Raw genomic sequence first — 21,576 nt, 5'->3', positions numbered from 1 at the left:
TTTTGTTGTTTTCTATCACTATGATCACACTACCTATGAAGGAACAGTATAACTCAAGGCCTGCTCCATGTTGTAACAACTCTTCATAAATATCATTTTATGCTACATGATAGTCTTTGTTTTCCATAATCGTCTTAACTTTGCTCCAATTTTTGAATAATTAGGTAGCTGGGAAAGATTTAAATAAAGAGAGGAAAGGTATCTAGAAGAGGATATGTATTTACAGCAAATTACAACAGCAAGATACTCATTGACGTGTATTTGTGCTTTGAGGTTGTAAATGATCTTTCATTCTTTCTTTCGTGATACAGAAACACTAATAAGCACACTTATTGCTTATTGAACATCTTCCATGTGTTTCATGTAAATATATTTTCTTATTTAATCCTCATAATGACTAACCAAGATCATCATTGTATGTTCATTTTAAAGACAAGGAAAATGAGATCTAGAGGAGTCAAAGGTCTAGCAGAAGGTCAGTGATGGAGTCATATTTGTTCCCAGGCCCATCTGAGGAGAGAGCTGCTTTTCTTAACCACTCTAATACATACCCCAAGTTTCTCATGAAACTTACCATCAGGAAGCTATTTTAAAAATGAAAATGGATTGCCAATAGCTCATTTCTGGTGTAAGCAGAAAACTTATTCCCTGTAGAGTGTCAAAAACAATCCATAAAATCCCAGAACAGCTGAGAAAATCATCAATACATAAAAATCCCTCAGTCTTATCTACAGTGGTGAAAATTCAACTATGTTTCAGGTTTCCTGAAAAATGATTAGAAATAGAAAAAAGAAGCAGTGTTAATTGCAGTTATGTGAATGAAGCCTGGATTCTGAGGCTGGATAAAAATTGATTGTGCTAAAAGTAGTCATCTGTAATTAAATGAATCTGTGCTGTGCACTTTAATTAGCAGAACTTATTCTAAGTGGTAACAGTAAGTCCTGGTGTATCTCATTAAATGAAAGCCTGGCAGCCTCACCTTCACGGAGGTCCTGTTGTCTACCACAGTCTTATTTCTGCATCCATGGCTCTAATCTGAAGCTGCAGGAAAAGTGATGCATCCTTTTGTAATCAAGATGTACACGTTATGAAATCATTCTTTCATTCAGAAGACTTGGGAAAATCAGTAAATGTTATAAAATTCACTTGTAGATTTATCTTAGTTTCTATGCAGACAAGTTGCACCTATGCCTTTGAAAAGCTATTCAAGAAGATGAGTCTCCAAAAATATTTTCCAAATTTTTTTCCAAATTCCTTAGTATCTAAATATTCAGGTTTCTGGTATTTAAAAAAGGATAGCTATTTGTTCTTTTTTATTGTCATTTTGAACTTTAAAAAAAATTAGAACAGCAATGCATAGTCATAGAAAATTCGGAAAGTGCAGAGAAGTATAAAGAAGCAGAAAAAAAAATCGCCCATCATCCATTCAAAGACAGATTACTCTTAACACGGCAGCATATTTCCTTCTAGATTTTCATTAAGCCATTGCTTTAGTATACCTGAGATCATTCTGTTTGCATAATGCGGTATTCTACTAAAAATTGCTAAAGAAGAAATTTGGAGTTTTACTCCTAACCTTAACCTGGATAAGTGGTAGCCATTCCATGTGCTTCTAGCATCTTAGACACAGTCAAGGTGCCTGCTGCTCTGACCCTTCGTCAAGGGGAGGCCTCTGCTGAAGGGACAGGACCCATCCCTGTGGGAGGAAGGAGTATTGTGGACATAATAAAGGAGAATTACAGGGCCAGACTGGGATTAATCACACTGGGCTGGCCCTTATTCTTTGAACATTTATATCCAGAAGAAATAAGCTTATAATTATCATTCAGAGTAACTTTGAAGAGTTCCCACCATAGAGTAATGACACGAGGGTCACGTAGAGGGTAAAGTAGAAGGTAAGGCTAGAAGGACTGAAAGGTCAAGGGAAGCCTTGATGGTATGTCAGCAAGTCACAGGACTTAGAATCATAGAAATTGAGATTTGCAGGTAAGAGTATGCATCTCAGTCCCAGATTCAGGTGTTTAAGCAACAATATCCCTTGTTTTCTTTAAAGAAAATTAAGTGGTTTGCAAGCACCTCTCTTACACTTAGTCTTGGACACCAATTATGTGGTGCCAGAAATCAAGGACAGAGTCTCCATTTTCTTGTCTGTCATGCTGATGGCTAACAGCCAACAAGCCCCAAATGGGTCCTTGAAATCCAGGTTCTGCCAATGTCCCTGCCATGTTGAAATCAGAGTTGAAGTCAGCCCCCAGTCATACCCTCTGTCACCCTCTTGGAAGTCAGGCCAATTCACAAGGAAAAACTTAAAAGCTCAGCCCCAGTCTCCCACTCATCTCAGAATCCACGACCCTTCTTCTCTTTCCCACCCCGGGGAAGTTCCCCTTCATCTCTTAGTTCTTTAAAATATTTCCCATTTTTCCTCACACCAGGACACCCAAAGTCCTCTCTTCGGGCTCAACAAAATAGAAGCCAACCAGGGACAGTTCTGGCAGAAAATTGCTGCCTCTGTCCTCCCCTGAAGTAAAGCAGAGCAAATGACCTGGTTTTGCTTTTGGAAAACATAAAGGAAAATTATAAGGAGAAAAACACAAAGTAATATTTTTCCAAAAAAAATCAGCCTGCCATAGACAAGACTTTGACTAAGAGGACTCAAGTTCACATCAAAAGCCAAGGTCCTTCATTCTTTAGCCCCAGGAGGCCCTTTTTGCCATAGGTGATAAGCATGGGCTTGGAAGCCACACTGGGGTTCTGATCCTATGCAATCCCAGCTTTGTGACCATGATCAATTTTCCCCCAGCACAGTGCCTGGCACAGAGTAGGGTCAACTAATGTTATTCTCCTTTGTCCATAGTCGGCTGCTTACCCAAGTCACTTGGCCATCCAGTCCCAAAGCCATTGCTCTAATTCCTCATATCCTGAGAGCAACTCTAAGACCATCCCTCCTAAAATGTGTGCCCAGTACCCACACTTGAAATGTTCAAGTAATGGATTTTTAGCTGAATTTGGTATACATGATCCTCGTCCTTCAGATGGTAACTATTTTCCCGCTGGAGAAAGTCCCAAATAATCCAATTCAACACTCTGACCACTAAGTACCCTCCAGGAGCTCTTCAACCATGAGTATCATTGGAGGTGGCCAGTTTGAACATTTTATTCCTCCTCAGAATTCATTTTGACCTCTGAGGAAAATTGTCTTTCTAGAAATAAAGCAGGTGACATAGCATGTTCTTAAATTCATCTCTCTTTATTTCTCCTGTCTACTAGTCAGATACAGAGTTTTGGGATAAGATGCAAGCAGAATGGGAAGAAATGGCCCGGAGGAACTGGATATCAGAGAATCAAGAAGCTCAGAACCAAGTTACAATCTCGGCTAGTGAGAAGGTGACTGATTCTGTTCTTATACATGCTGACCAGTTTTCTCAACCTCTTTGCATGGTATTTTTATAAAGTAGTCATTAACTATTTTGCAAAAAAATCAAGAATCAAACAGACAAACCGATCCCAGTCTGACCTAGAAGATATTCTGGTGGATGAAAACAATACAATTAGCCAATGTGCAAAGACAGCAAAGCTGGAATGAAATACTCTTAGTTTTATTAATTCTAATACAGTTTGGCAGCCAACAAGAACTTGCATCTTGACTGCTGGCAAATACTGACATTGAGAGTGTGTTGGAACAAGAACTGGCTAATCTCATAATACTTTTTGTCAGCCATTCACATGAGCCGTGTGAATGAGCTAACAGAAATGGTATCGGTCGATAGTGGAGTGAAGTAGGGGCTTAGATCTCTATTTCACAGGTGGTCCTTACACAGCTAACAAAGAAACTCAGTGGAAAAGATACCCTTCACACCCTTCACACCCTTCACACAGCAGGTCAAGTCCCAAGGGGATTCCTCAAAGATACTCCCCTGAAAGGAGCCCCAGCAAATGTGTGAGTTCAGTGAAGAACCAGCCAAATTACCCACAAAGTCCCAGTTGCCTTTGGGTTTAAGCTTTTAAAAACATTTGGCGGGAAAAAATTAATATAAATACATACATACATACATACATACATACACTTGGTGAAGAGGTGAGGAGCATTTAAAAAAATAAATTTAAATGACTTGAAAGAAAAAGATATGGAATTTCCTTACTCAAGGAAAAACCATATATACACAAATAAGTGTGTCTTATGGATTTTTTTTGTGGTAGAGGAAATCTCAATTAATAGCTCTGGATAGCTTCCATTTGTTCAATCCAAAATATTTACCCACCTAGCAATAGATACGATGATGAATAGTTTCCAATCTTAGGGAATTTTTAATCTACAGTCATTAAACTGTCTTCTCCTAGTATTCTCTGCCCCTCAGTAGGTTAGGTAATCTCATAAAATCGGAGCAACTATCTTATTAAAAATAACTCTTTTCCACAAAGAAATAAAAAATGAGCAAGAAAAAGAAAACATTGCTACAGATTGTCAGACTCTAGGCTATAAATCATGCCCCCGAGGCATGGGTGGACCCCTGAGCTCCTCACCCCTGGGACCCCATATATGTAACACCACTACATAAACTAGTTATACCCTGTGGCTTTGATAAGGGGGTTTGTCTTTCTCAGCAACAATAGAGAACGGAAGTCTCCATTTAATCTATTTTAAAACCTTAGTAGCACTATTAACAGACTAGCTTATTTGTATCTATGAAATCAGAAGGGTATTGTGATCATCTATGCTAGTAAGGCTGCAACAAATAATTTCTCTCAGATATTTCCAATGAGGGTTTAACTTGGGACAAACTTCTCAAAAGCAATTCAGTTATACATATCAAGGGCCTCAAAATAGTTCATAGTCTTCAGTCTAATAAAGCTGTCTGGAAGCCTATCCCAAGGTAATCATATGCAGACAAAAATTTGCAATGAGGGTTTCACTGTAACTTTATTTATGATAACAAAAAAAATAAAAGTAACTTGAATGCCCAAAAGTAGGAGCTTGATTAAATATGTTTTGGCACGGGATCCCTGGGTGGCGCAGTGGTTTAGCGCCTGCCTTTGGCCCAGGGCGCGATCCTGGAGACCCGGGATCGAATCCCACGTCAGGCTCCCGGTGCATGGAGTCTGCTTCTCCCTCTGCCTGTGTCTCTGCCTCTCTCTCTTTCTCTGTGACTATCATAAATAAATAAAAATTAAAAAAAGAAAAATATGTTTTGGCACAATGTAAATAGTTTTAAAAACTAAAACTAAGTGGGGCTTAAGCTACAAAGCTGCATATATGCTATGAGCTTATTTGTTTAATTTATATATTCATAGAAAAATATTATTTGTACATTCTGTATAATTTCAGTTTTTTAAATAAAAGATCTATAACTTTAAGACATGCATTCTCAATGGGGCAAATATAGGCCCCTGGGGGCAAAAACTGGTCCAAGGAGCAAGAAGATAAAAAAATATCTTAGATAATAGAATGGTTTGTAGCTCTCCAAAGGGTCGCAGTATATATACATACAGATTATAGTATGTGGCATTTAACATTTCAAGGCAATTGGATGGTTGCACTTAGCAAAAATACATCCAAAACTTGGTATTTTTTAAATCTTGGGGGAAATGACTAAAACAAAAAAAGCAAAACAGTAATAGAAAACAACTCAAAAATATTAGCAGTGATATTTAAATTGTGGCATTATGGGTGACTATTTGCTTCTTTTTTATATTATTCAATAACAAAATACTATCCTCTAAAATTTATATAATGAAAATGTACTACATTCAAAGGAAGGACTAAAAACCAGTCATTTAAGTTAAATTATAAATAATTTAAATTAAAATTCAAAAAGAGCTCTGAATATAAGAATGAAGAGATTAACCAATGGATCTCATATTGCCCTTTTCCGTGTTGTAGGGATATTACTTTCACACTGAAAATCCCTTCAAGGACTGGCCTGGAGCATTTGAAGAAGGCTTGAAAAGACTGAAGGAAGGGGACCTGCCGGTCACCATCCTGTTCATGGAAGCAGCGATTCTTCAGGACCCAGGAGATGCAGAGGTATTATTTTCCCTTCATCCTGCTAAGCTCACCAAGTGGTGGCATGTGAATGAGGGACAGAGGACACCACAGAGCTCTACCAAATAAAGGCTCCCAAAGGAGTTAACCTGGCTTACTCTGCTGTGTGTTTATAAGTTACAAATAGGTATCTGTCCTCTAACCAAATGGCAGTATTTATAGTGTCCAAAAATAAGAGAGTGGGGTCAACCAAAATTGCCAACTGGGAGGCTCAGCAGTAGTTTTCAGGGGGCACGGCACAGTTTTGTCATGAGCCACAACATCTCTCACCCTTGGTTAACTCACTCAGCATTAACTGAGTACATACTGTGTCCCAAAAATTGTGCCAGGCACTGGCTTTGTATATGGAAGAGCTGGAAAAAGGAAACTTGGAAAGATACATTTGTGGTCTATCTGAAGAGACAAGCAAATAAATCAATGCCATGTAATAAATGCAATGTCAGAGTATGCACAGGATGCTAGGGGAGCAGAGAGCAAGGCTTCTGAACGGGCCTCCCTCTACAATTAAATCTGAAGCTGAGTTTTGAAGGAGGAGGGGGCTTAATTAAAGATAGCAGAGGGGTATTAAGAGGAAGTGGTTTGTGTGTGGGCAGTGGAGCATGAAACATCATTCCAGGGAAGAGAGGGGAGGAGATGATGACAGGAGAGGAAGAGGCAGGTAAGAGCCTAAACCTCAGGAAAGCCAAGGGAACCACTAGGGACTCTACTCAGCAGAGGGATACAATCAGATCTTCATGTTCTCTGAGGTGTGGAAGGTGATGGAGACAGAGGCCAGGAGACCACCCAAAGAGGCTTCCGCCATCTGACCTCAGTCCACTATATTTTCAAACCTGCGAAGGACTGTAATAAGATAGTGGCATGTGTGACGTCTTTTTTTAGTTTGGAGGTAATTTTCAGGAATTATGTTATAAAGAATATTCCTCATCAGGAATTTGCAGAAATTTTAGGGAAGGCTATATATGGTGCCAAGATAGCAATATAGAATAATGGTTAAGATTCCAGGCTGTGCTGTCCTAACCATGTGGGTTCAAATCTCTGCTCTACCACTCATGAGCCATGAGCCCTGTGACCTGGGACAGGTCATTTAAACCATCTCAGTTCCATTTCTTCATATGTAAAATGGAAATCACAATTATAATGACTAGCTCATTGGGTGTTATGAGGATTAAATTAGTTCATACAAATAATGTGCTTAGTTCAGTGCCTTGGTGCATCAATAATCCCTTCATTATTATTGTTGGGTGTACTTAAAGTTTGTATAGGAAGGATGTGTAAACTGATCACTAGGCTAAAGTTCTGATATCTTGTTAGTCAAAAGATTGACAGTGAAATGAGATTGAACTGAGAATTGGAACTGTGAACCAAAATATTGGAATTTTTAAGAAGATATACAAATTACTGTGGAAGAGAAAGTCATTTGTTATGTCAGATTCATAAATGAGAAGATTAGAGCACTGAGTAACTAATGGTTCCCAATCAAGGATCCAGGGTTTCTGAATCTTGGAGACCCCAAAATTCAGATAACAAACAATCTATGAACAGTGAAAATGACATCATGCTCAAAGGCTAGTGAGAAACTCTCAGACAGTGACTGTTTCATCAAGCTTAAGAAGCATTCTAAGATGGGGCACCTGGGTGGCTCAGTGGTTGAGCGTCTGCCTTGGACTCGGGTCATGATTTCAGGGTTCCGGGACCAAGTTCTGTATCAGGCTCCCCATTGGGAGCCTGCTTTTCCCTCTGCCTATGTCTCTGCCACTCTCTCTGTGTCTCTCATGAATTAAAAGAAGAAGAAGAAGAAGAAGAAGAAGAAGAAGAAGAAGAAGAAGAAGAAGAAGAAGAAGAAGAAGAAGAAGAAGAAGAAGAAGAAGAAGAAGAAGAAGAAGAAGGAGAAGAAGCATTCTAAGATGTATGGAAGTGAAACCAAAATAGGGGCTGCTGTGTGTACATTTAAAAGATTAAGAAGAATCACAGACTTGGGGGGGATAATCAGTATTTTTTATGGGTTTATGTGGCATCAGTAACAATAACTAAGGATGGGAAAAGTCAATATAATTTTTACATCTTCTGGATGACTCTATGTATCTTCATATAGTTTTGCTTTAAAATGTCTGTAGGCAGGAGAGTTATGTACTCCCCAAATTCTTTCAAATCCATAAGGATAAGTGTAGGCTATAAAATTATGTATGCATTATATTGCATTTTCTATGTGCTTTATACTTTTCATCAGTGATATTAGAGCAGTGAACACATTAGAGTGGAGGATTTTGTTTTATCTTCCCTATTTCCTAAATTATCTGTTAGCTCCTATAATAATAGTTAGACTTGCATTTATAAAAACTTATTTTATTTTGTACATCTTGAGATTCCTTACTTTATAAAGTCTAGACTCTTGAGCTACATTTTTGGGTTATTTTACATCCCTTTTCCCCATAAATGCCTAATTTTATATATTTATCTCTTGGTTTTATGACACCCAATATCATGAAATCTCAGATACTCAAATGTTTCCATGGGTCACAGGAGACTAAATGCTGAGAATCTGTCAATAATGGCAAAGGATCTTGACCCAGATGTCTGAAGAGCCTTTGATTAAAGAAATGCTTGTGATATTTTTCCCTTTTTCAAGACTCTCACATCTGAGACAGGTTATTCTGCATAGAGGGGTCTAAAGCACATGAGTGAATCTGCTTCCTCTTGCAATGTTGACCTCAGTTGTTTTTTGTAGGCATGGCAGTTCCTCGGGATAACCCAGGCAGAGAATGAAAATGAACAAGCTGCTATTGTCGCCCTCCAGAGGTAGATGAAGCTAAATGTAAAATCATGGGTGGGGTAGACACTTGTTAATGGCCTTCCTGTTTATCTTGTCTTTTGACCCTTAAGTACAAAGAATTTGGCCAGGAGAAGTGCTAAGATGCTACATATTACACTAAGCTGTAGGAAACAAGAATTTATGAACAAATAATATTCCTAAATCGCAGTGTTTTGTCAACCACAAATCAGTTGACCTTCATTGGCACAAAAGTGTTTATGTCAAAAGCGATCATAAAATAGACTTATTACATATATAGTCCCTCTTAACTTTCTAGCCTTCTGCACACTTGAAAGTTGTTTTCAGGAAAAACATACTCAAAATAATCTCTGTAATTTTAGGTCCATGTGTCTATAGAGAATCTCCTAAAATAGCTTCAGTGACCTGCAAGTGTAACTACTAAGCCCCTGACTAAAAGTCTAGACTACTTTGGGTGGATGTAGCATCACACTTTACTTGATTAGAACCCCCGTGTAAACCCTGGAAAAATCACCTCTACTGATTCGACTTCTCCTTTCCCTTTACAACATGTAATCCCTATATAATCTCTCCCTACAGCACCTATGTAGGTACAGTGTAGGGTTTGCTACACCAAATCTACTCCAGGGACTACCAGTTTCATTATCATCTGGGAGCTTGTCAGACCTGCCCAGCCTCAGGCCCACCACAGGCCAACTGTACTACATAATCTGCATTTTACCGGATCCCCAGATGATTCTCATGCCAGAGGCCAGTGGAATAGCATGAGGAGGAGGAGCTGTAACCTGTGCCTTCTATAAACCCACATCGGTAGTCTAGAAACACAGGAATTTATCTCTTCTTTATAAAACATTGTACAGCCTTTCATCTCTGAATATCCAAATTTACCTCAAGTCAGTTTGCTTTGTGGATCTGATATGTTTAATACATCAATAGCAGAGCTTCGCTAAAACAATGCTATCCTCTCCTCATGAAATAAACTTCTAGTAAATTTTGTGCAAGGATTAGCCACCTTTTTTATAGTTTTAAAGCCATATATTAAATTATCAGAACTAGCGCTCATCGAGATACGTTTTAACTTTCTTACCAACATACTTAGGTCCCAATTTTCACATAGATAAATATGGTATCGCCCAAAGATTTAACATAACTTAGCCATGCTTTTGCACCATTTAGTTAATAAAGACCTTTAATTTCCTAAAAAACTGTTAGACCCTGGCTCAGGAATAATCTGAAATTGGCTATTTATTTATTTACCTATTTATTTATGCCTTCTTGCAGGTGCTTAGAATTACAGCCCAACAACCTGAAAGCTTTGATGGCTTTGGCTGTGAGTTACACTAACACAGGCCATCAGCAGGATGCCTGTGAAGCTCTAAAGAATTGGATTAAGCAAAACCCAAAGTACAAATATCTTGTGAAGAGCAAGAAGGGATCTCCTGGCCTTACCCGGAGGATGTCCAAGTCTCCAGTTGATAGGTATCTTTCTAATTAAATTACAGTCGGCAGTAAACACCTATTTACACAGTCACCATAAGGGTAATGAACAAGCCTCACCAGTACCAATTCCAGTGTGGTTGTAGGACTGCTAGAAGAGCAATCTGATGGAAAAGATTGATGCTGGGACCAGAACCAACGAACAGACATGTGATCAAGATTGTGGGCACTCACAGATATCCAAGTACCATAATTTAAAGCAAAATGCCATGGACACATAATTAACCTAAAATAAATTATAAAATTTGCCAACCTCTAGAAAGCCTGAGAATTGGGTATGAGGAAAAACGGAAGTCCTTTCTTCTAGGGATTTTGTTTCTATCAGCAATAAATCATGACGTTAAATTCATCCTCACGGAGCCCTGAGGTTCTCCACATTGGCACTCACAGGGTCAATAGAACTCTCCTTGTGAAGACCTTCCTTAGCACAGTCTGTTTCTGTGTACAATGAAATAATTCATGAAAATCAGCAGGTATTTTTTTTAATATGCAGTATGAATAGTCCTTCTCATTAAGCGAAGATCTCTTAAGCAAGATTTTTCCAGCCTGTAATGTTCTCTTGGAACAGAGGACATAATAACAAATAATATATGTTCAGACTATTTGGAATACACATCTCAATTTTTTTCCCTTGTAGCTCTGTTTTGGAAGGAGTTAAGGAATTATATCTGGAAGCTGCCCACCAAAATGGAGATATGATTGATCCAGACCTACAGACAGGTCTGGGGGTTCTGTTCCACCTGAGTGGAGAGTTTAATAGAGCAATAGACGCATTTAACGCTGCCTTAACGGTTCGGCCAGAGGTAAGTACACAACAAGAAACCCTAAGGTTCTTTGTTAAAAATAAGTTCTCACAGGCTACACTCTGCACATTTCTGCTGCGTCTTATTTCCCTGCATCCAATGGTTTAAAGTGATCGGGATTAACAATATGCTACTGTGGCTGTTAATACTCAGGTACTTCAAATAGAAACATGAATTGCCTGACAGCATCCAACGTAGCTGCTCTTTGTTGAACTAATGTCATTTCACAAAGTCATTCATACCATTTTTTGAGTAATTCACCACCATCACGGTCCCTATCCGTGAGCCCTGGATAAATTTTAGCCAGCATCCTTCTTCTTGCAAGAAAGATGGGAGTACCCTGCCACTGTGGCTCGTGCCAGTTTTTAGCTCTGATTTTGTCATCAGGACTATTCCTTATGGAACCGTCTCGGGGCAACGTTGGCGAACGGAGACCGCAGTGAGGAAGCTGTGGAGGCCTACACACGAGCCCTGGAGATCCAGCCAGGCTTCATCCGATCCAGATACAACCTGGGAATCAGTTGCATCAATCTGGGTGCCTACAGGTATAGTAGGGTGGTAGGCTGAGGACCAGGAGCCACACTCTCAGGGCTCAGGTGGGATAAACAACCTGAAAGATTGTTTCCCCAGTGAAAATACCTCCTTTTATAGGAGTAGCCCTCCTCCTCTTATTAAGGGTACATTTGAACCTTTGCATCCGGAGGCCTGTTGAAGCAGGAACAATTTGCTTCAGTGTTTCTCAGTCTTTGCAGAAGCAGCAAACACAAAGGCATCTTGTGAAATGCAGATTCCCAGGCCCCTCCCCCAGAGACTTCCATTCAGGCAGCCTGGGTTGGTGCAAGTATTAATGCCTCCAAGGGCAACTCTTTGAGAAACTTGAACAGTTCATTTCCCAGGTAAAGAAAAAGGGAACCTTGAGGGGTGGGGGCAGGAAGACTCAGCAAAATGACTTAAGAAGGTCTAGGGCCAGTTTTGGGCAAAGCACAACCAAAAATCCAGGTTGTTTCAAACTACTTTGCCAATAAGGTTAGTTAAAATATTTTAAAGAAAAAATTTTTTTCTTTAAAAAAATTTTAAATGGTGGGTTTATGGCTTAAAATGTCTTTCTTGTTCTCTTATCCCTCATCATCCAGTCTATAACCTATATCCTTTTTCCTCACCAACTGAATCCCTAAATGACCTTTATTTCTTTTGGGTAATGAACATATAAGTAAGGAGCACCTGGGTGGCTCAATTCATTCAGCATTTGTCTTCAGCTCAGGTAGTGATCTCAGGGTCCTGGGATCAAGCCCCCACATCAATCTCCCTGTTCAGGGAGGAGTCTACTTCTCCCCCACTGTGTGCACTCTCTATCTCACATAAATAAATAAAATCTTTTTTAAAAAAAGTAAGTATAGGTCATTTTTCTTTCTTTTTCTACTTTTCATGCTTTCTAAATAAATAGGTATTACTTTCACAATTGGAAGAAAGAAAACTGTTGGTTTTAAATCCCATAAAAAAACATAAACCCTTTCTCATTCTCAAAAAGAGCCAGGTTTTTAGAATCAGAAAAGCTTCAAATCACAGCTCTGCCATTTACTGGTTTTGTGACACTGGGCTCATAACTTTGAGCCTCAATTTCTTCAACATGCTTTAAAAAAAAGTAGTAAAATAATATTTAACCTACAGGATCCTTGTGCAGATTAAATGTAAATTGCCTAAGCATGGAGCCATAGTTGGTATTTGTTATTATGATTATGATCATTGCTGTCATCTTCAGTATCCTTATTATTATTATTCAGATAAGTCATCAGAGAGCTACATACCCGGGGTGCATCCTTTTGACATCCGAAGAACTACTGTTTTTGAATTGCATTTGGGGATTGTGCCATTGGCAAATATTGAGGTTTCAGAAGCTGATTGCTTCATTTATACTTAGAGAGTCTTAGAAAGAGCATTGTTCACTAGATTACTCCAGTCCTCTAAGAGGACCTTGCTCAGGTTAAAACCAGGAATAGCTGAGTGACTCCAGAGCAACTGGTTTGCTTTATTTTATGGACATTGTGAAGGGAGCCGCTGCAGAGACTCACTTTGCACCAGCCACCCAAAGGGCCACAGGGGAGCCTGTGCAGCCTCCTCACACATCAGCTGGCCAAGGCCTGACAATGTCTGCTTTGTATACTAAGTTCATTCCTGGTCTGGTCTGATTTTCCTAACCTGAATTTATCTTCATTAGTCATTTATTTTCTCTATTGTGTATGTATATTTTATGAGATACTGTAATTCCTATGTTTGGAACAGGAGAGATGGAAATAAATATGTATATACATGGAAACATATTAAACACAATTAAAGGAGGCTTTTAGAAAGCTTCTAGATGAGTTTTTCTTACCTGTGACTTCTCATTACAGTGTATAAAGCAATACTTGAGAGGCCAATAAAATACTTTCTTGACATTCACAGGTGTAAGACTCACTAGGGCAACCGTTTGCAAGAGGCCGTGAAGGTCTCTGTAGGTGGAAATGGGAAAATCTACTGAGGGAGAATGTTTAATCCTTAAACAGAAAGTCACCTGAACAGGAGCAAGTCAATTTTAGAGTTGCCAAATAAAATGTCCGGTTAAATTTTAATTTCAGATAAAGAGCAAATACATTTTTAGAATAAGTATTTCCCAAATATTGCATGGGACATGCTCATACTAAAAATAATTAACTGTTTATCTGATATTCAAATTCAACTGTGTATCTGTATTCTTACTTGGTAAATCTGGCAACCTTGAACAAATGACTACTTCAAAGTTTCAAAACATCTTGGCTAAGATTTTTTTTTAAGATTTTATTTCTTTATTCATGAAAGACAGAGAGAGAGAGAGAGAAAGAATGAGAGGCAGAGACACAGGCAAAGGGAGAAGCAGGCTCCATGCAGGGAGCCAGACATGGGACTCGATCCCAGGACTCCAGGATCACTCGGCTAAGATTTGTGGCTCTTTTATTTTCATCCAGATGTGGAAAATCTTGTTAAGTACTAAATATTTTGTATTTTTTTCCCCTGAGGAAAAAAGACTCTTGAATGAGATGTAATTCTGAAAATAAGTTTAACTCAAGGTTTAAGTGGATAGTTAGGAAATAATAACCCTCAACAGAGATGTGACTTGGAAAAAAGCCATGAGCTGGTCCATATACTCCCATAACCACCAGTCTTGGGACATCTCCCTTAAGAACTATAGATTGTCTGTGTACAGAGCTATAACCCTTTTGTCATTGCACATTTTCTATATAGAGTCAAAGGCAAGCCCTTTCCCAGTCCTGTATAATTGAAATAAGGAGAGTAAATTGTTAGTATGAAACCTGGGTGTGGCATAAGATGCTACTCCTCTGTCAGTAGGAGCTCCAGAGTAGGATTTAGGTAAAGAATCTTAACCTTTTGAAAAATGAGGGCCTCATGGGGCACCTGAGTGGTGCAGTCAGTTAAGCATCTGACTCTTGGTTTTGGCTAGGTGATGCTCTCAGGGTCCTAAGATGGAGCCTCGTGTAGGGCTCCATGCTCAGTATGGAGTCTGCTTAAGACTCTCTTTCCCTCTCTCTGCCCCTGCACACCTCTCACCTTGCTCTCTCAAATTAAGAAGTCTTTAAAAAATAAAAAATAAATTTTAAAAAAAGTGAGGACCTCTTTTTAATGAAAACACAGATCAAATCTCCTGTGATGGTAATTTTTTAGTATTAATATAAGGAGGGAAAGATACCATAAAATGAGGAATGATTTTACATGAATGCACTTTATTAATCAAGTCATACACGAAAAGCTTATTCATACACATATGTGTGAAACATTTGAAAACTATTCACACATATACATGTACAATCTTCTGAGCACCCAGAAAGGACTCTGTGTTCCCAAGTTGAAGAACAAGTTTAGACTATCTTCATGGGAAAACCTCATGCTAGCATGTTAGACTATTCTGTTTCTCTCCGTGTCCCTCAGAGACCATTGCCACGTGCTTGGGAGCTAGGAGCAGCCTGTGCACGTGCAGATTCCAAGATCTTCCTCCCCCAGAGTTCTCACAGGCCTAGGATGATGAGAGGAAATGGAGTCATTGTCATTTGAGCTGCCACCCTGTGACAAAGAAGCCACAAAGGGCCTCCAAAGTAAACTCCACATGTGCATCTGCTTATAAACCCTCTTCTCTTGCTCAATTACTAAACATCCAGAAGAGAGGACAATTAGAACCCTACTCCCTTCCATTAACCAGGTCATCATGCACAGTGCAACCATTTCCCAATTGCCCTTTATTTCCAGGCGGATCTAACAATACAGATGAACAAATACCTGGACGATGGGCATTGGACTCAGAAGTTCAGCTTCACTTTAAAGCTTCTTACCAGATACTTGATAATGACTACCTTGCAGGATTAAGTGGGATCAAATGTGGGAAAAGCTTTTAAGAAGAACGAAGCAGATGCAAATTAAAGCAGTATTATAACTCTTAGCAAAGAAAGACCAATTTGTCAGATATAGAACCCATACTTCCAGTGACAGGGGTCCTGAGAGGGCAGAGCCAGCGGGCACACATGACACACAAGCAAGAGAGCAGGTGTGGCCAGGAAGAGCCGGAAGACCTGTGGACAGCATCTGATTCAGCGAGTCACAGACTTTGTGTTCTCAGGACCCCTTTATGCTTTCAACAATTATTGAGGACCTCCACGGGCTTTTATGTGGGTTATGGCCATCAATATTTACCATACTAGATGTTAAATTGAGAAAAATTTAAAAGATTCATTTAAACATAATAATTAACTACATGTTAGCATTATCTATTCTATGAAAAATATTTATTTCCCCCCAAACAAAAATGTGCTTGGTGAAAAGAGTGGCATCGTTTTACAATTTTGCCGATTTTTTAAATATCTTGCTTAATAGAGACAGATTTTCATATCTGCCTCTGCATTCAATATATTGGGATTTCACACATCGTGCAATCACTGGAAAATTTCATTGTACATTAATGATAAAATCAAAGTAAGGTAAAAATAACATCTCAGGATTATTGGAGAAATAATTTTCACTTCACTGACCTCCAGAGTTCCCCAGACTATACTTGGAGAATTATTGATCTAACTTAGTAAGAGTTTTCACATAAATTGATCCAATTGCATCTCACACAACAAGGTTTTAAAATGACTTCTATTCTCCCTATTACACAGCTGGGGAAACTGAGTCTTGGAAGGATAAGAAATTTGCCTCAGGCTAAATGATCAGGATTCAAGCCCAGATGCTCTGATAACAAATCAACTCAGTCCCACCCACCCCACTACCTCCCATATTTCTATCACTAATAGGAAAAGTTAAACCACTTTCTTTCTGAGTAGGGCCAGATGCTTCTTCTTCAACCCTAGTGATATAAATCACATTTGCAAATGGATTAAGTCTTTAAATTATCCCTAAAAGTGGAGAAAAGCAAATGCATTAATAGTTAGCAATGGCTTCACTATTACTCTTTCTGTCCCACATGACAGTCCTAAAATAAAATTTGCTTTCCTTTTTCTCTCTGGTTTCACTATACTGAACAATGATTTTTCACAAAAGAATAAGGAGAGAATAATCTGATGAACAACGTTCTGATTCTCTAAAACACCACAGAGAGGTGATTTAGGGTTTGGGACTAAGAGAAGTTAATCCATTTTTGTTTTAAGTTGCTAACTCTGAAATTTGTTTTAAGTTGCTAACTCTGGAAGTTGCATTTTAAATGTCTGTTTTTCTACCCTCTTAGAGAAGCGGTCAGCAATTTTCTCACTGCCCTCAGTTTGCAAAGGAAGAGCAGGAATCAACAGCAAGTCCCTCATCCTGCAATCTCTGGGAATATCTGGGCTGCCCTCAGAATCGCACTTTCTCTGATGGACCAACCGGAACTCTTCCAGGCGGCTAATCTCGGTGACCTGGATGTCCTCCTACGAGCCTTCAACTTGGATCCTTGAAGGAAAAGGAAAAAAAAATTAAAAATATAAATCCTTGTCTATGTAATTGTACTGAGAAAGGCAAAACTATTTTATTACGAATTCCAAAAAGGATAAACCAGATGTCCAAAAGGCCATGGTGATAGAACACAAGGGAATTCCTATGGACAATGCCCAGGCTCCGTTCAGATTCAAAAGCACAAAATGTTGTATATAGAGTCAAGGTTGGGCTCGAAAGAAGACCTGAGAGACACAAAGACAAACCAAGATAAAGTAACTGTGAGCTGCAAGCATATTCAAAACATGTCCTCTGGGGGTCTTGTCCCCACTTGCAGCTGATACACATCTAAGGAACTTGCTCATGGGACACCTGGAGAAAGCACTGCCTCTGATCAGGGAATTTGACTGTTTCTGAACTATCCCTGCAATTCCCCTTTTATGACATAGTCTGGGCCAAGGTGCATGCACATACATTAACTCCTGACTAAAGAGGCATTGCTTAAACCTGTTCCAATTTTAACTTTTACTGTAGCCCTTCGATTCCAGAGAGGGAGCTTTGCTGGCAAAAGCAGTTTTTTGCACTAGAAATTTTTGCTGTTCCCAATCAAAACTTTTCTGGGACTGTATATATGCACTTTAATATCTTATTTATGCCTTGCTGGAGTTTTGTTTTGTTGCTCCAATTTTTAACTTAAGGGTGAAAGATTTGAGAACTCAGCCTTGTTAGATCCGTGGACCAAATAAAAATTCATGAAAATAGTTTTTCATAGTGTAAAGTTTTGAAGGAGTTTTTCTCAAAGCAGGTATGACATAGAGTGTAGTAAATATGTCAAACACAGATCTTGCTCACATGCTTTCTGGGACTGTATAAACTTAAGCAAGAGAAAACGTACCGTCCCGTCATGCATTCTCTGCAGGGAAGAATTTTGATGATAACGTGATTTCTATAGATTTAACATTAACTTGCTTAAGTGTTATATTTTACTTGCTTTCTAACTGCCCTGCACACCAATATTCCCTTTAAACCATTAATATTTTAAATAGTATTTCGTAGAGTGATAAAGACATTTTTTCCTAAAAATTGTTTTCTTAGTTCCATAATAATCTGCTCTGCTCACTCTTTTGCATTCTAAGTGATAGAAGATCAATATTTTCTAGCTGAAACTCACTGAATGTTAGAGGTTTAATATGAAAGATGCATGCCCATTTGGCTCTCATTTTGAATATTTATCAAGTATCAGGAATTTTCTGTTGGTAGTGGTGTTTAATTGATTGCATTCTGCTCACTTCTTCAGGATGTGTCGTGCCTCTTGGGGATTAATTGGAATGACATCCTTTTTTAAGGAATTAGAAAAATTGTTTGCAAAATACTAATCAAAATATAATATCACCAATATCCAATTCTAGCAATTTGCCCTAGTAAGTCGTCCCATTCTTCTCTTTTCTCTTTCCTTCCTCCAGAATCTTCCCCAGAGCAATCTGATCCCAACTTTTTCTTCACATTCTCCAGTTAGTCATAGCTGGTAACTCTCATGATTATAGTTACCAAGCAAACAGCATTTGAGTCAAGACAGTTTAATTGACTGGGGAGTTAGCTTCTCCTGAGGGGGAAATGTGTGGTAGAAATCCTCTCCTCGGTTACCTTGGGAGTCCCATGGGTGGGAAGGGGCTCGAGGAAACACGAAACCACAGCCCTTGAGGTTTATGTACGTTACAAAGAGAGAGTTTATAAGGTTTATAAGGACAAAGAGTTGAGGGCCCAATAGTGTGCCAGGCTTTCAGCTTCATTGTCACAGCTCACTTGGGCAAAGGTGGGGCCCCCAACTGGACCACAGGAGGCAGAGGCATTAAGGCATTCACTGTTGGGCAGTAGTGACAACCCAGGCTTTGCTTACTTCCTTCCAGTCTTAGAAGCAAATAAAGCTCAATAATAGTTTCAAAACTATTCTTTAGAATTTCAGAATCCTAGAATTCAATCTAGGAAGGACTCTTGGGGCCAGCCTTCAAGTTAATGGCAGCTGCCTGCCCCAATAGCTTCCATTCTCTGCATGTTCCTCCTCCCAACTTCTGTGCATTTACTGGCTGGCCAGCTGATCTGCATCCATCATAGTCCAGTAGGAGCCTCTGAACACAGGATTCAAAGCAAACCTCACAGGTTTCTGTTTATGATGCTGTTCTAGACTTTCAACACTAACTGAATTTGCAATAATAACAAGCTGTTTTCTTAGCTTTGCTGGCATGAGTTAACAGTCTAAAGCCTGACAGCAGGGTAAATGCAGGAAACGTTGATTTAATTCGATTGTTGCTAAGTAGTGACAAGTTTTGCAGCCCCAGTTTTATATTGCTGTCAGAATACAATACTTTCAGAGGAGAGTAGACAATTTTCCATTCCCATCATAATTTGATAATTTCCAGAACATTCAGTAGGGCTTTCCCCAGTATGTCCAGTGTCCATCAGGACCAAGATTTTCATAGTCGGTTGCCTATCAGGAAGTGCAGAATTATTGTCCACGATGTTTTTCAACAATATTTTTAAATAAAATTAAGTAAAAACAGTTACTAAAAAACAAGGGAAAGTTTATAGAAATCAGAGCACCACCAAAGCTTAGTAAGATTACAGAACAGTCTTTATTATATACATTTTTAAAGTATATACACATTCTTTTAAGGCAGAACTGTTTTTTGGTGTTCTAACTCCAGTGGTATAAAATTGTCATTTAAATTACTTTTTCCATTTCAAAGAACAGGGTGTCCTTGGTTCCTTTCTGAGGCACCCTGGGAAGGCTTGGAGTTTTTTCTTTCTTTTTCTTTTTCTTTTTCTTTTTCTTTTTCTTTTTCTCTTTCTCTTTCTCTTTCTCTTTCTTTATTTATTTATTTCTTTCTTTTTTGGGGGGGGGGGATTACTGAGTAAGTAAGCAAGCCTAAGCTCTCTTAGAGGATGCTGTTTTACTAGAATAACCATCCAGTTGCTCAGATGTATCTTTCAAGAACTGATTTTACTAGCAGATTGGTTGAAAATGCAGAAAAGCCCGGGATCATTGCTGAATTTCAAAATAAGTTATAGCTATGTCTCTTGGGCTATTTATTCTTGCTGCTGTACCTTAACAGTGGGAAGGAGGTGGAGGGCCAAAGAAAAGAAGGAGTAGGGATCCCTGGGTGGCGCAGCGGTTTGGCGCCTGCCTTTGGCCCGGGGCGCGATCCTGGAGACCCAGGATCGAATCCCACATCGGGCTCCCAGCATGGAGCCTGCTTCTCCCTCTGCCTGTGTCTCTGCCTCTCTGTCTCTCTCTGTGTGACTATCATGAATAAATAAATAAAATCTTAAAAAAAAAAAAAGAAAAGAAAAGAAGGAGTAAAGCACCCCCTTACTGGGCCAATCATACGGAGTCATCATTCCCTTTGCATTCTCTTAAGATCATTCCCCATGACTCCCTGCAAGGAAGGCAGATCTTGTCCACCAGGAAACTTTACCAGAAAACTAAGAGCTGTGCTTTCTCAGCCAATCTGCATTTCAACTAGAATGGCAAACTAGGGTTACTTAACTGGGCTGGAATGTTCAGGACACACTCACCTTCAGAGTTTTATGCCACTCTTCTTTACTTTAGAGAAAACTATTACATTGAATCTTGGGTCCATGTCAAGATGCCCAAACTAGGCGTATCTTTCTAGAATATTCTTGCTATACAAGCGAGACTTGAACCCAACGATAGCTAGTCCCACATATAACAGGAGCTCCTAAACTCTGTCCCATAAACTTTATCCATGAGCCCTTTGGGAACAGAGAAAAATCAAAGATAGTCATTTTGTGCCCCTTCCTCATCTGCCCTTTGAATTAGTTCCACAGGATGGGCCTGCACTTTCAGTTAGTTGTTGCTATTGTTTTATACCTTGAAATAATTCTAAAATCATTTTAGAATCAGGGTATTCTGAAGGCTTGATCCGTGTGCCATCTCTTTGAGGCCTCATATTTTAGAAATTACTGAACATGCATACATGATTTCAACCTTGTAAAATAATTTCACATACCTTCCCTCTCCAGGTTTTGCTGCACAGTTTCCCTGTCATCTCAGTATTTATAGAACTGGTTGAAATTAAACTGTTTTGAACTAAGAAGTAGACATATATATATATTTTTTTAAAGAGTGTTCATAGATGAACTCTGGCATAAGGTTTGTAAAAAGGCAATTTTTAAAAAATAAAACATATAACCTCAGGTACAAAATAATGCATGCATTAGTACTTGCAAATCTGCCTACTCAAATATTAACCAAAGCATGCAAGATAAACTTTACTGAATGTAAATTTACCCAGTGCATGATTAAGTCTCATAGGTTAGCTTGTTTTTTCCTTGTTTCTGAGCAAGGAAACATTTTCATGAACTTTGTGTTAAAGTTGACTATTTGCTTTCAATATCTTAACCCTCGAGATTGTTTTCATGCTATCACACTTAACTTTACAGATATTCCCACGTCTGGCTTATGCAGAGTTGCAGCCAGTGCCAAATGGATCTACCGAGAA

The 21,576-nt window shown here is 39.0% G+C and overlaps 1 protein-coding gene across 21 annotated transcripts in view; it reads left to right on the top strand.

Moving 5' to 3' along the window:
- Nucleotides 1–17,818, top strand: part of PEX5L (peroxisomal biogenesis factor 5 like) — a 315,279-nt gene extending 297,461 nt beyond the window's left edge. For all 21 annotated transcript variants that reach the window (XM_038583444.1, XM_038583441.1, XM_038583448.1 and 18 more), the window contains 7 exons: nt 3,268–3,384; nt 5,879–6,022; nt 8,766–8,836; nt 10,110–10,307; nt 10,963–11,128; nt 11,516–11,673; nt 16,875–17,818. In XM_038583444.1, coding sequence (XP_038439372.1) covers nt 3,268–3,384; nt 5,879–6,022; nt 8,766–8,836; nt 10,110–10,307; nt 10,963–11,128; nt 11,516–11,673; nt 16,875–17,079 — 1,059 coding nt within the window. In that variant the 3' untranslated portion in view covers nt 17,080–17,818. The remainder of the gene's footprint in view (nt 1–3,267; nt 3,385–5,878; nt 6,023–8,765; nt 8,837–10,109; nt 10,308–10,962; nt 11,129–11,515; nt 11,674–16,874) is intronic.
- Nucleotides 17,819–21,576: the final 3,758 nt, after the last annotated feature.

Source organism: Canis lupus, chromosome 34 (assembly GCF_011100685.1).
Source record: "Canis lupus familiaris isolate Mischka breed German Shepherd chromosome 34, alternate assembly UU_Cfam_GSD_1.0, whole genome shotgun sequence".
Lineage (NCBI taxonomy): Eukaryota > Metazoa > Chordata > Mammalia > Carnivora > Canidae > Canis > Canis lupus.
Note: the sequence above shows the minus strand (reverse complement) of the source record. Positions and strands in the feature narration are given on the sequence as shown.